We start from the raw sequence: 16,244 nt of genomic DNA on the forward strand, positions 1-16,244 counted from the left end.
ATTAAAGGAAAGACAATCAATGGAACTTTATGACCGAAGGGATGGCTCCATCTTTTCCCTATGCACAAGAATGCGCACGAAAACACTACTTGTCGGTAAAACCAGGGATACTCCAGATGCCCTTTAACAGAGATAGGTTTTAAAGACCAGGCCATAATTACAGAACCAAAAATTACACAGCAGTCAGACCGAATGGAGCGCCATTAAATATAACAGCACACACAGATCATAGAAACATACAGTAATTCAAGAAAAAAAAATCCGCAAGAAAAGCAGGATGCTCTTTTTATAAGGTTATGACAGATAAGACAACACAGTTCCCAGGAACATACGGAGGAGATCAAATTAAGGAAGAGAGTAAGGAAATAATAGCGTGAATTACCTCAGGGAGGGAGAGAGCAAAGCCACGCATCACAGCCAGTCACTGGCAGCAGCCGATGTGCAGGGACGGGCGTTCATGTGCAGTTCGTGTGAGCGAATAGAGTGTTACAGAGGCAACTGCACACACACACACACGCCTGCATGTGGCTAGAAGAGTCAGTGACGGTTCCCAGGCACAGAAGGACCCACTGCACAGTCAGCACACATCTCGAACTGAAGTTTGGATTTAAAAAGTATGTATCCATCAGTGTCTGATCTGATGGCTTCCTGTATTGTCCACTAGTGTCCCACAACCTAGGATTGTTTCAGTAGATAAGCATCCTGCTGAGGACACGAAAGGAAGTGCCACATAAGCTCTGAAGGCGCCTGGAAGGGCTGTGAATTATCTGAACTGGGACGTTGTGCTCAACTTCCCAGTTAGACAACGTTCCGGACTGGCGCTTAGGAGGTGATGTGCAGTTACACAGGGACAGCATTTTTAAAACCAAGCTGATTCCCCGACTGGGGAGGGAGAATGTCCACAGAGCAGGAGAGCAAGCTGCCTTCCGCCTGCCATTGCCACCCTTTTGGTAGAAATGCAAAGTCTGGACCAAGACTGCTGTCTTAAGAAGACCTAGAACACAGCGCCCTCTAGTGCTATGCCTATCAGGTTACCAGTTCAGATGTCAAGTTCAAGTGACAAAAGATAAAAGAGTATAAAGTAACTTGCTTTTCTTCGTAAACGTTACAGTAACACACACCTCAAAAGTGTGGTGCCAGACATTGCTGGGTTTGATAGCCATAAGTTAATACAAATAAAAGGACTTTGAGAATGCTTTTAATTAGTTGTAGAAAATTAATTTAATGGAGCAGCAAGGTCAGTTGCTAACTTAAGAGGGTTAGGTCCGCAGAATGATGTCACAGTCAGGGGCACAACAGCAATGCAAAAGCCCTGTGAACATGCCCATCCTCCCGACACATCTCCCCACACAGCGCAAGGGTCACAGGAAGAAAAGCAGGGTGGGGGTTGAGGGCGGAAGAATCCTGTTTGTTTTTCTTTGTTTTGTCTATCTGATGTACAGAAGGACCTTTCTCTTTACTCTCTCCTCTTATTTTTGCCCACAAAACTACCCAGAAGTTCCCAGAATTCCTCAACAAACACAAACAAATGCCTTTAACATGAACAGGCTCACGATGTGCTCCAAGGCTAAAGCTTATGATTGTTCATCTAGTCAGACCCTTTGTTCCCGGGTGCATCAGTACTCAGGCTTCCTGAACATGGTGGTGCTTCCGGGCGGGGGCGTTTAAACATGGCATTTCCAAGGGGTGGGGAGAGGGGCATTAAACATAGTCTTTCCCTGTGTTGTTTTCAACTGTCTTTAAAATGGTCTCTCCTTCCTTTCACAAGCCCAGGAGGCTACCAACTAGGGGAAACAACCCTGAATTAATGAACTTAGATCACTCTGTGTCCTTCTGACTCATCACAGTGATTTAGTTCATGAGGTTCCCACAGGAGGCCACTGAAAACTCTACTTAGTGCAGAACACCTCATGCTTCTCAGAGGGGCCAGGGTCTTCCTTTTCTGGTGCTACCACCTCCTGGTGGCTCTTCTCTAATCCCTGTTCTGCTTCCTTATCCTATAGGGCAAACACCAATAGCACAGCATCACCTTTCTGTGCAGGTGTGCACAGCAAGTGAGGCCACAGGCTTAGGCCTACCCATTCTGTAGTCACTTTACCCTGACCACAGCTCCACTGCAGTTAAGCCATCTCTCTTAAGCCTGCAGTGCTGTTTCAAGTTTTAAACTATGGCGTGCCTTTCTGGGATCTTAAGGTGTGAGAACTCAGATGTGCAGTGGTGGGAACTCAGATGTGCAGTGGTGAGAACTCAGATGTGCCTCAGTGGGAACTCAGATGTGCAGTGGTGAGAACCCAGATGTGCAGTGGTGGGAACTCAGATATGCAGTGGTGGGAACCCAGATGTGCAGTGATGGGAACTCAGATGTACAGTGATGGGAACTCAGATGTGCAGTGGTGGGAACTCAGATGTGCAGTGGTGAGAACTCAGATGTGCAGTAGTGGGAACTCAGATGTGCAGTGGTGGGAACTCAGATGTGCAGTGGTGGGAACCCAGATGTGCAGTGGTGGGAACCCAGATGTGCAGTGGTGGGAACCCAGATGTGCAGTGGTGGGAACTCAGATGTGCAGTGGTGGGAACTCAGATGTGCAGTGGTGAGAACTCAGATGTGCAGTAGTGGGAACTCAGATGTGCAGTGGTGAGAACTCAGATGTGCAGTGGTGGGAACTCAGATGTGCAGTGGTGGGAACTCAGATGTGCAGTGGTGGGAACTCAGATGTGCAGTGGTGGGAACTCAGATGTGCCTCGGTGGGAACTCTGTCTTTGAGAAAGGTTTGACTGTTGTTCTTACCCAGTACTCAGTGTTGCTACACACAGTTCTAAGAATGAGGAACACTCACAGATCTCACGTGAGCACACATGAGTGAGGACAGCCCACTTCCCAAACTTTTTACAAACTGCAGTGCATCCCGAGTGCTTGGTAGGCAAGGATACTCACATTTTGATAATGAAAAACACTCAAAACTGGAAAATAATAAACATTTCTTTCTGGTAAAAGCTGACTTCTAATAGTAACTGTACACACAATAACAGTGATCTTGTACCGTCGGAGTTTACAGTACAATTAAATAAATAGACCATATGAGACAAGCAGATCATACCCAGCACAGCAATGCATGCTATGAAAAAGAGCGAACACTCGGGACATGAGCAAAGGGTCTGACCCAGGAGCTGGGAAGATGTCAGGATGACCTCCGTGAAGTGCATCATGGGTAAGATCTGAGGGAGCTCCGAGAGCCCAGAGAGAGATGCACAGATGCCTTGTGATGGCTGAATGCTGGGCAGCTGAGAAGGTGGGAGGTGGGCAAAGGGTAGGCACAGTAGCTGCCGACAAAGCCAAGTTCCCAGGCAACGGTTAAGACTAATCTTCATTCTGAGGATGTTACCAGCGTTACTAATTAGATGACAGGCCATATGTTCGAGGGGCATGGTGCAGACCCAGATTGACGGCAGCAGGGCAGTGAACACTGATTCCCAAACACACCCACAAACTTACCTCTTTACCCATACCGCGCATTTCAGTAACAATCACAGGGTCTTGCTGTGTCTTTGTGACATGGAGAGTATTACTAACTTTTAATATAATGCCAACTGCCCCTATGTTAACCTAAATGAAATTTAAGTACCCTAGAACTCAAAGTTGCAAGATGCTAACTATTTCATAAGTATTCCTCTATGATGGAGCCTTGATTTTCAACAGTATGTATGTATTCTGTAAAACGTGTTCAGTATCCAAATGAACCAGATGAAATTAAATTACGGCTGTAACATAAAATGTCATTTAAAGGGATCTTATACTGGGTACTATAATTATATATTAGTCAGAAGTTTAATATAGTTTTACTTAGTAAGCTAAAATGAGCCTGCAAAGGTTGATAAGTCTGTAAATCTTAGACACCTGTAGTTTACCCTCTTAATCATCTAACACACACCGTGTCTATGTCCTACTGACAAAGGTCTCTGTATATTTCAGATTTGGTATATTGTTTTCAAATGATTCTGCAGCAACCAACTAAGATAATTTGAAAACAGTAAATATTTAACCTAAACTACATCAGCAGCTCATTTCAAAATTTACATCCGTATACACAGACAACAGCTAACCCTACTAACAAAAAATCTGGAGTCTTTAGTAGCTGGTTACCAGATCGGCATCACATCTGGGAACCACACTCTTCCCAGGTGCCTAGAGACTTCGGTGTGGACTTCGTCTGGCGTGTATCTCTCATCAGGGACCAGAACTTCCTCCATGAGAGACAGCTGGGTGAGCCTTCTGCCACAGCGCCTCACAAACTCCACGAACGCACTGCAGCTGACCTCACACTCGCTCAGGCCCAGGGAGGTCAGGTTTTTACAATGCTCAGCAATACAAAGCAGTTCACTGTCGAGGGGCTGAAGGCCATTGGCACACACCACTAACTCAATCAGCCTCGGGCAGTTCAGACCGATCCGGCCCAGAATGATTTTGCTTACTGAACGCCCGAAGTAAAGGTGGGTGACGGGGGTTTCTTCTTTGAAGAACGCCTCAAACTCTTCTTCGTACAGAAAGAAGTACATGACGACGTTCACCCCCGGGGAGTGCTTCACCAGCGCATCCCAGCTGCGCTTCTTGATAGAGTGGAACTTGATCTGTCCAGGGTTTTCACTCACGACGTCGATACGGAGATGTTCGAGGTTCACGTGAGTCTCGCTTGAGAGCGCGAGGAGAAGTTCGTCACTCAGAATGTAGTAATTCAGCGCCAGCTCTCGGAGACCCTGGCAGTGATCTGCCACACAGAGGATTCCTGTGGGAAGTTGGGGGAAACCCTTAGGCGCCAAGAACAGACTTTGTAAATGTAAGTGTTCTATTAGTTATTTTACTACACAAATAATAACTAATGATGTCTGAGAAACGGGCTGCTAAAGTGTATTATATGTATGCAGGTCGATTAAAGTTTCCCCCAAACTCTTACACACTGGGGGGAGGGACACAAAGTGGGGTGCCCACTGTGGAAATCAGTGTGGAGGTCCTGAGGCACTGAAAGCAGGGCTACTGTATACCCCATCTACCCCCTCCACCCACAAGGCTAACTCAGCATACCAGAGACTTGGGCAACCATGTTGACTGATACACTACTAGGATCAGCCAAGACACAGAAACAGCTGAGGTGTCGATTGACAGATGAATGGGTAAAGAAACTGAGGTTCATACACACAGTGACTTTTACTGAGTCATGGGGAGAATTAAATCGTGACATCGCCAGCAGAGTGAGTCAACTGGAAATCATGTTAACACAAAGTAAGGCAGATTCAGAAAGATACGCTTTCACACTTTCTAACGTACTCAGAGTTCGTAAATTCACGCACATGCACAAACATACACACATAGCATGTTCTAAAGGTGTCCCGGTTTCCTTCTAAATAACGGTCCATCTTGAGGGACGACAAGGCAGGAACCCGAAGGCAGACACTGAAGACCATGGAGATTGCTGTTTACTGGTTTGTTTCCATGGCTCACTCAGCCTGCTTTTCCACCCAGGGCTACATGCCCTGAGGTGGTGTCACCTGCAGTGGAACCACATTAATTATTAATTAAGAAATGCCCCACAGCCTTGTCTTTGGGCCAATATGATGGAGGTCTTTACTCAATTAAAGTTTCCTTTTCCCAGATGACCTTAGTTTGGGTCAGCTGAAAAACAAACCAAACCAAACAAACAAACAAAACCCTATGGAACATGAGAGAGGGCTAGGAAAGGGAAGGAAGATGTGGGGGAAATAGAAGAGAGAAATGGGGTACATGTGACCTGAAATGTGTCTTGTTTGAGGGCATGTTGATTGCCGCTGTGTACACTGGGTCACATGGCCGAGGGGCTTCTGAGATTCCTCATCTCCACCATCCATCTTGCAGGATTGCACTAGGATCGCAGACACACTGCCACCTCCAGTGTCACACGGGTCTGGGGGTCCTCATGGCAGCATAGCAAGCTTGGTAGCCTCAACAGTGTCTCAAACAAATTGGAAAGCAGTTTTGACAAAATGCCACATTCCTCCGTTGTAGTGACAAGAATGGGTTTTCATTTTGATCCCAGGCGTGGGAATATGGGGGATACGAGGCTGCTTCAGACTGCCCTTGGCAGCTGAATATGATTTGCCTCATGCTCTAGCAGAAGTGTGGTTTTGCCAGCTGTGGATACTTTCTTCAATTGTATGATGTCTTGAATTCTGGGAACTTGTGAGAGGTTATATAAATGTGAGGACCCTGAGAGGCAGGACCAGTGATTGTTGGCTGTCTGGGGGCCAGGGGTGGTGGGTGGTTGTGGTGGTTGTGGTGGTTGTGGTTTGTTAGTAGTGGTGCTCAAATAAGAAACAGAAGAAAAAAATTAGATTCAGGAATCTCTGTCTGTCTGTCTCTCTCCTTTCTTTTTCTCTTATTTACTATAAGCAGGTAAAATTGGGGAATAAAGGGTGAAAAAAAGAAGAACCCACAAAGTAGCAAACACCAGCCACACTTCATGTTGAAAGCTGTGAAGAAACTGGGAACCAAAGAAATGTATCTCAACACAACGAAGGTTACATATGATGAACCCACAGCTGCCCTTATGGAAACGGGGAACACCCCAAGTCAGTCTGATTAAATGAGGACCAGAGCAAGGCTGCTCACTTTCTCCTCTCTCCCTGTAAGAACTATAGAGCATTAGAAAGATGCGAATAAGAAGGAACACACGTAATTATGCAAGTAGTCTCCTGTCAATTTGACACAAGCGAGAGTCCAAGGGAAAAATATGTTTTGAAGATGCGACTGACATCTCATTTAAAGATGAAGGTTGCTTTGGAAGAAAATTAATAAGCTACACTCCAAAGGCATGTACTTTTCAATAAGCCATCTATCGTTACTATAATAAAAGCTCTTGTCATTCAATCTATATGAAAAAAGAAAAGCCAACCTACCATCAGAGGACACGTGAGGACAGCTACTCATTTTGAGGAGTCGCAGGGTGTCACTATTGTTAGCCACAAGAATCTTTAGGGAAGGGTCGTCCACTGGTGTGTCCTCAATTTTTATCGATGATAACGATTTTGAGTTGACAAACACGACCGTAAGTGCCGACACGAAGTGAGACTTGCATGGCAACAGGGAGAAAGTTATGGAAACGTTATTTAAAACTCACCGTTTCGATCCAGTGGCTTTAAAAGAAAATTTGCTAAATGCTAGAAAAACACTGGTTAAAAAAATGACTATATTGGGTTTTCACGGTATCACTACCAGTAGAAGACATTTCTACTTCCTTTTTAAACAACATTTCAAGTTGAGAATACAAAGAATGGTTTTGTTATGGCAGCTTCTCGCATGGATGTCTTTATGCTTTCTTCTTAGTCACCCTTCTCTCTGCTATTCCTACCCTCCCAACGTATCTGTCTCTGATGCCCTGATCCCTTCAAATACCACTGATGCTCTCTGGTCAGGTATATTCCATTTGCCTCTCTTTTTCCTCCCCTCTCTTTCATGGTTCCCCTCTATTTTGCTGCTTTCAAACTCTCGTGTGCATGTGCGCACACACACACATACACACACACAGGAGAGAGAGAGACAGAGACTGTATGTGAGCTTAGTTCTACTTCTTAGCTATTATGAACAGTAGATCAGTAAACCTGGCTACATATGCATCTTGTGTAGGTGACTTAGTTGGGCTTTACCTCAGAGCATAACTGGATCATAACGCAGTTCTTTTGGTGAATGTTCCTGCCTTCTGTAAGGGATTAAATAGAGGTAGATATCTGAGCTCAGCTTTAGGAATTACAATCTATTCTAATGACTTCTCTATAGGGTAAGAGATATGAACCTGGTTTCATTACCATTTCATAGGTAAGAGATATTCTCCTCCACGTGCATGTCCAGTTTCCCACCAACACTGGCCGAAGATGCTGTGCTGTATTTTTCCCAGTGTGTGTGTGGGTTTTTGTTGTTGGTGTTGTAGAAAACCAGGTGTCTGTAGCTGAGCTCAGTTTCAGGTCTATTAACACTGGTGTTTATACGTCTGCTTTGTGATGGTTCCAAGCAGCTTCTGCACTATAACTTGAGGCCAGCGTTTGTTCTAGCACATCGCTCTTTCCAACTATGGCTGCCTTGGCAGTGAGGGCTTATTTGATCTTCTGTAAGAGTCACAGAATTGGTTTGGCTCCCTCTGTGAAGAATGTCAATGCAGTTTTGATGGAGACCCTGTTGACTCTGTAAATCCCTCTGGCTACAGTTGCTACTTTCTACACTAATTCTGTCACGAAGTTTGCCATCTTCCAGTATCTTCTCAAATCTCTCTCTTCACTGACTTAAGGCTTTTGATACAAAGGTCTTTCGCTGCCTTGCTTGCTGGTTAAGTTTAACTCTGAGTTGTCAGGGTCTTTGGGGATATTACAGATGGTATTTTTTTTCTTGATTTCTTCTTTCTTAACAGCTTCATCATTAATAAACAGAAAGGCTGCATCTTTTATGTGGTGATTTTCTTATCTTGTTGCTTTGCTGAAGTTTGAGAGTTCTCTGGTGGACTCTTTGGGATCTTGTAAGAATAGAATCATGTTTGCAAGTAGGAATAATTTGTCTTCTTCCTTTCCTGTCTTTCTATTTTTATTTCTCTTCTTTTACTGCTCTAACCAAGGCTTCATGCCCAGTATTGAATGAGAGTGGTTTAAGTGAACATACTCATCTAATGTTAGAGGAACATTAGGGGTGTTGAACTCTGTGAAAGGCTTCCTGTGTGCCTAGGGAGATGATCATGTGATTTGCATTTTTAAACCTATTTGTGTGTCACATTACATTGAATGATATACACATGCAAAGTCAACCTTGAACCCCTGGGGAAAACTACTTTGTAGATATCTTAATGTGTATCACATTCCTATATCAAAAAGTTCCAGAGCACAAGAGGAAATGGGGTGATGAGAAAGGAAGAGCCCCAGTATCCTGTAAAGGATGCCTCAGCTACTTGAACTGTAGGAATGTAATGTCCAGGTTAAAAGAGAAACTTTATTTATTTCCTAGAATGGGGATTAGCTGATTATGGACCACCAGACAAACCCAGTGCAGAATCCACTTCTCTGTGTCTCACGAGTGAAGAATAAGGTTTGTTTTGGGGGGAGGAGGCTTGTTTTTTGTTTTTTGATTTTTTTTTTTTTTTTTTTTTTTTTTTTTACATATTGAAAGGGTTGAGAATAATCTGAGGCATAATATTGCCTGCCACAAGAACTGCATGGCACAGACTTTAATGCTCACAGACCAAGTCTGCATGGCATGCAGCCATGGGCTTCCCTTTCTGTGTTGTCTGTGCCAGCCTTCCCACGGCAACAGCAGGGCTGAGGATCTGCGGCAGAACTGCAGAGGTCTCAAAACCCAGACTACCTGTTCTCTGGGCTTTTCTCGCCGCTTGCTAGGAGAAATAAATACACTTCCCCTCTTTCATTCACTTCCATGTTTTCAGACCTAGGACCGTGTCTGGCACACAGTAGTCAATAAATTTGTCAAAAGAATGAATGAAGGGGTATAATCTTAGGGGTTTTTTTTTCTAGCAGATTTAAATGCTGTAAACAAAAAAAAATAGTTACATGTTTTAAATGATCACAAAATAAAGCTTATTAGCTTATTTGCCCTCGGTTATAGGCAGAATTCCATTTTCAGATTTACTATTTCTGGTAAAGGCAGAAAGTGGGGAAACTGCTTTGGATTTCAAAGCAAAGTCCTTTTTTCCTCCCACAAAATTGATTGGCTGTATTAAAGGTTCTACCAGCCCTATTAAGAATGACCATGATGGTTTATAAACATGTAAACAGGTTGAGTTACACTAATTAAAAAATGGTTTTATGCACAGTAGGGCTAAAAACCTGCTGAATTATTATAGATCTGTAACTCCTTCTCAAGAACTATAAAGTCGATCTTTTCCCCCTCTTTAGTCAGCTCTGAATTTGCTGTTCATTCTGAGGGACGCTGAGACAGCACCATCAGAATCAATTTGCTACACTCTTGATGTTTATCCAGTTTCCCCACTAACTTGTAAGTAGAGAAACCAAGAATGGATCTCGGAGAGCCTCTCAAGATGTCCAGAGGCCACAGAGCTCACTGGGTCAGAGCAGGCTACCTATAGCCTGCCAGCTGCTGGGGAACTGCACCAGTGAACCCAGACGCTGGCCCAGGAGGCTGCTGGGAAATGCTAGCCCTAGCTTTTAGAACCCAAGAAGCATCAGGCCAACCTAACACTATGGTTTATAAACAAGGAAGTAACTAGTTAGCACTCATTTGACTATTTACACAATTCTAAATCCCCAAATGACCCTATTTATTTTTTTAGCACACCTCTTAAAAAGGTAACAGGCTAGCAGAGAGACAAGACCCAGTTTATAGGAGAGAAGATATAGTTTTCCTTGTCCTCTAATGAGGGAGGTTTCCATGAGGTGGATTTTATCAACAACCGTAACAAAGTGTTTGTTAAAGACCAAATACTATTTTAACCTGGGTTTATGGTGATAAAAAAAAAAAGAAAAAGGGCAAATTCTCATCCTTCAAAGTTAGAGTGTGAGAAGGCAATAATCAGGCTAAATTAACTATTAAGATGGCACTGAATGCTAACAATTGATGTAAAGACAATAAAATGTCCTACATGAGGTGATTAGTATGTGTTCTCAATCTGACAGAACCTAGAATCACCTTTGAGATCATTTTATGTATGTATGCATGCATGCATGCATGTATTTATTTATTTATCTATTTATTTATTTGTGTAGGTTCACCCATGTTCACATGCTTTTGCCTACTCATGGAGGTCAAAGGTCACAATCTTAGGAGTTGGTTCTCTACTGTATAGGTTCTGGGAATCACACTCATGTTCTTAGACTTGGTGAGAAGCGCCCTTACCCACTGAGCCATCTCACTGCCCCAGAATTCCCTGACTGAGGTGAGAAGACTCCACTGCCTGTGTGTAAAACCGTTCCCTGACTGGGCTCCTGGACTGTGAGGGGGGATTGGGAACGGAACATCAGCATGGAGGATGCTAACAAAGGATGCCTCATGAGCAGACACTTCAAGCTCCTGCTGCCCTCGGACCACCATGGTAGGCCCTTTCTCCCTTGCCTTGCTTTTGACAGGTTATTTTTCTCACAGATACAGGATAAGCAACCAAGACAGGAGGAGGAGAGAGTGAGATGTCGGAGAGGAACTGATGACACATAGGCGAGGCCTAAGTGAGACAGTGGTCCCTGCAACAAACAATGCCAATTACTCCTCAGAAGCTCCATCTTTCCTCTTTGCTTATCCAGGATCAGATTTTAACTGACAGGCAGACCCTGGGGCTAGCTGGCCAGCCAGTGTAGTCTAATCAGTAAATTCCAAGCCAGTGAGAAACTCAAGTCTTAGAGGAGGGTGATAATGTTACTGGGGTTGTCACATAAGGTTGTCTCTGACAGCTACATGCATGTGCACATATGTTCGCCTGCACATACATGGACGCAAACATCATTTTAAAAAGTTTAGTATATTTCACAAGGGCAGTATTCTTACCTTTGGCATATTCATGAAACTTGGTTTGGCTGTGGAAATCAATCCCAATGTCTGGATAGAACAGTTTACCAGCTGAGAAAGAATATCACAGGCGGCTTCCGCTGACTCAGTACTACTATCAACCTGTAAAGACAATTTAAAAATCTAAATTTCTGAATGGAAGTGCAATTATTTAATGGAATTCTGTAACCAAGTCCTGTTGATCCCTTTCATCAGTATAAAGGATTATTTTGGCATAAAATGTCTGAGCTCACAAGGGAGAAACAGGGATGACATGGTAACTCAGTCCTTCACACCTTCAGCCCTTTATAATTATGTGGGAATTAATAAGAGCCAGATGAGAAAACTGAATTTTATGTCATTCAGTTACAGCTTAAGTTCTCTCTCTTAGTCTGTGTAATAAGTAGAAAAAATAAATTGAGGCAGGATTAAAAAAAAAATCCTGAGGCTTTACCAAGTACTTGAAGCAAGGATCCAAACACAGAAAACACGCCAACGGGAGCTGCTCTGTACCTTAAAGCTGACATACTGGAGATGCGCGGCATGCTTTTTGATGATCTGTTGAATGAGGTCGGGATGAGTGGACTTAAAATAAGAAGTTGCTGATTGGTTCAGCTCAAACTCAAACTTCCTCCATAGGTCGGGGATGTGGAACACCTCGTTCCATCTCCTACACACGGAAGATGCTCGGGCTCGGTCTATCAAGGGGAGATACTGAAAAATCCGTAGTATGACATGGTGAGGTAAAGTCCCCCAATCTAGAAGGACAGACAGCGTATGAGTCTGGCGGGGGAAAGAGCAGAGCCCACGTTTGGGCTGTTTTACGGCTGGCGATGACTGGACAACTTTATTCACAGCAGAGAAATTATTCTTCTTCATTCTGTAAGGACCAGAAAGCGTTGGTTTGTTTCTTTATCACGTTCCCACAAAGAATCTGTACTCTCACTGTATAAAATAATACCCAAAGAGGAAAGCAATCCAACAGACACAACCCTAACAGTAATCTTCCATTTCACGCGTTGATCGGTGCTACTTCGTGCAACCGAGGACAGAGAGGGAAGTGCAAACCTGCACTCGAAACCAGGCTCCGTGGCTGAATGAGCGGCACACAATGTGACTGGCGCTGGGCAAACTGCAGGAAAGGACAAAGGGGAACTGCACAAGGCTGGGCGACCTCTAAGAGGAAGCATCCAGAGTGGCAAATACCCTACTTGTGTTTTCCTCATGGCCAAATGCTGATCCTTATGGTATTCTCCAGAGGAAACACCACAGCCAAATTCTGTTACAAACCCCGGGAAATCGGGGAGACTGTGCCACTAACAGACCAGAAAAGCCTTGGCCTACCCATTTGTGACTCTAAGCCTGCTCCCTTGTCTGTAAAACAGGGATCGGAGCAGTCATGAAGCTGCCATGAGGGTTAGGCTGCTTTGTGTGTACAGCACATGCATCCTCAAGAAACGCCGCGTAAGCCAAGTGACTGCTCCAACAGAAAACCAGATGATTGGCGATGAATTTCAGGTGACAGCTTGGACAGAATTATTCTGGGAGATGTGGACATAGTAGGGTCAGAGCAGCATGCACATATCTGAGGCTCTGCAGTCATAGTAGAGAACATAAGAACGGACACTGCTCTCCCTCAGACTCTCTGAATGTTAACTAGTGCGCATATTACAAAGTATCTAATGCTCTGAAGACCACACATGTAACAATTTGTCTTTAATCTTACAGATTTATGAAAGAATACAAAATATTAAATATACAATTATCTGAGAGGCTTTAAAAGGAGGGCGAAATGGTTCAGAGTTTAACTCTGATTAATGACATAATCCTCACTTCACCCATCAATTGAGAAACATATACACAGATGCAATGTCAGAATTGAACATACCTTCAAATCTACTCAAATATTTATTTATAATGTAAGTACATCTGTCTTGTGGTTCAGTCTGAGTGATGTGATACATTTCTTAACCACAACATAAAGTTGGATCCCAGAAGCAGGACTGACCTGTAAAGTCACTGAAAAAATATAAAAAATCATTTTTAAGGCCTGGAAACTATAGTGAGAACAAAGCCCTTGCCAGCCCGTGTCTCAAGCGTCTGACTGAACAGTTTACACAGGTAACTTAGAACCTGTCATGCAATGTAAGGCAATAATTCAGAACACAGCCTACGATGTACTTAAACTCCTTACTGCTACTTCTCTTAAAAACTGTGGGGGGCTGGAGAGATGGCTCGGTGGTTAAGAGCACCAACTGTTCTTCCAGAGGACATGAGTTCAATTCCCAGCACCCACATGGTGGCTCACAACCATCTGTAAAGGCATGTGACGCCCTCTTCTGGTGTGTATGAAGACAGCTACGATGTACTCACATACATAAAATAAATCTTTTTAGAAATGTAGGACTGCTTTAAACAAACAAACAAACAAAAAACAGGCTGAAGAGATGATGCAGCCACAATTGTAACTACTGTTCTAGGTGATCTGAAACCCACATAGAGAAATATGTAGCTTCTGTGTGTGCGTGTATATGTGTATGTGTGTATACCTGTGTATGTGTGTATATGTGTACTTATGTGTGTATGTTTGTGTGTAAATGTGTATGTGTGTTTATGTGTATGTGTGTTTATGTGTGTGTATACTTGTGTATGTGTATATGTGTGTGTATATGACTGTGTATTTGTATATGTATGTGTGTATACCTGTGTCTATATATATATATATATATATATATGCATGTATTATGTATTTGTGTATGACTGTGTAGATCTATATATATGCATGTATATGTAGTATGTATGTATATGTGTGTATATGTGTGTATCTGTGTATGACTGTGTATTTGTATGTATGTTTATGTATGTGTGTATGTGTGTGTATACCTGTGTGTGTATATGTTTATATGTGTATTGTGTATGTATGTGTATGACTGTGTATATCTGTGTGTATGTGTATGTATATGTGTGTATGTATGTATGTATATATATGTGTGAGTATGTGTAAGTATGTGTATGTATGTATGTGCATGTATATGTGTGTATGTGTGTATGTGTATATGTGTAAGTATGTGTATGTATGTGCATGTATATGTATGTATGTGTGTATATGTATATGTGTGTATGTATGTATCTGTATGTGTATGTATGTGTGTATGACTGTGTATGTGTGTTTATTTACGTGTGTATACCGGTGTGTATATGTTTATGTGTGTATTGTGTATGTATGTGTATGACTGTATATATCTGTGTGTATGTGTATAAGTGTATGATTGTGTGTATGTGTATCTATGTATGTATATATGTATGTGTATGTATATGTGTATGTATGTATGTATGTGTATCTGTGTATATATGTGTATGTGTGTATGTATATGTATGTGTATGTGTAAGTATGTGTGTATGTATATTGTGTATGTGTGTATGTATGTATGTGTGTAGTATGTGTATAGATGTGTATTGTATGTGTATGTGTAAATATGTGTATGTGTGTGTATATATGTGTATGGGTGTGTATGTATGTATGTGTATGTATATATGTGTGTGTGTATGTATGTGTGTGTAGTAGAGGAGCAGAAGCTGGATTCTAAATTCAGAGACAGAAGACATGCATGCAGTATGTCTGTAACTGTTTCACTCAGAGCCTACAAAATCATTAAAATTTTACCGAATTTAGAGAAGCTATTCCTGGTATAAAACTTGACAAGGAAAGCAGTGAAGACAAAGACTTCATCCAAATGCCAGAAGTTGTATAACCATCTTAGGGGTCTCTAACGGGGACTGTGCTAGGGATTAAGTTTGGCTGTGCTAGGGATTAAGTTTGGCTGTCTAAAACAAGAACTGTTCAATTTACTTAACTCATTACACAGCCAGCATTTTTAATCATCAGTGTGACTGGGAGCTGAGAAGATGACTCAGTGCTCAAGAGCACCTGCTGCTCTTACAGAGGACCCCTGTTTAATTCCCAGCACCCACACATGCACCAGGCACACACATAGTAAACAGACACAAATGCAGGCAAAATATCAAAACAAACAAATCAGCCTCTTGAAGTATTATATTGATAGCAATATTTAGTAAAAATATATGTTAATTTTCTCCTCACATAAATTAGTAGAGCATTAAACCACCCTCTCAGTAACAAACTTCACATAGCACATTGTAGCTACATGTCAGAATATTTTAGAATGTAAGATAAGTTGATTTTTATTAGTTAGAAATACTTTTAGATTATGTGTTCATTATTTAGTTAGATAATAAGAATCATATTAAATTATTTATGAATATGGACCACCACTTGGTCATATTCCATTCCCATTTAAATTTTTTTCTTGGAGCTTTATATAAAAATTCCACTTTAATCATATGGGGCCGTTTATTTTTAAAACCTGTTCATCTCCTTTCATGCTAAGGAAATGGATCGCTTCTTTTCCAAGACGTCCTTACCTGAAGGTGGCTTCCAAGTGACAGTTCCAGCTGATCCAATGAAATGACACTGCCATGGAGGTCTCACCAGCACCCATTGGACTTCACTTTCAGTCTTGTAAAGATACCACAAAACCACCATTAGGGCACATAATAATTTTATGCTTAGGTTATCTGTAAGTCGGTATATAATTAAGTGGTTGTATTAGTAAGTTATTAATAATAAAGCAATCTTTTGCCCATATGAAAACTAGTTTGTGGAAATATCGCAGCACTTGCTATAAGTTTCGCTGCAAGCTACACTAAG

General features: G+C 42.4%; 1 protein-coding gene across 1 annotated transcript; it reads right to left on the reverse strand.

Annotated features, from left to right (window-relative positions):
- Positions 1 to 4,137: 4,137 nt before the first annotated feature.
- LOC308439548 (F-box/LRR-repeat protein 21) lies at positions 4,138 to 16,035 on the reverse strand (the record flags this gene model as incomplete). The annotated part of the gene is made up of 5 exons (XM_080941390.1): positions 4,138 to 4,781; positions 6,925 to 7,096; positions 11,516 to 11,638; positions 12,029 to 12,395; positions 15,959 to 16,035. The coding sequence occupies 5 exons, from the start codon at positions 16,033 to 16,035 to the stop codon at positions 4,138 to 4,140; spliced, it is 1,383 nt and encodes a 460-aa protein (XP_080797516.1).
- Positions 16,036 to 16,244: the final 209 nt, after the last annotated feature.

This window comes from Micromys minutus (assembly GCF_963924665.1).
Source record: "Micromys minutus genome assembly, chromosome: 1".
Taxonomy (NCBI): domain Eukaryota; kingdom Metazoa; phylum Chordata; class Mammalia; order Rodentia; family Muridae; genus Micromys; species Micromys minutus.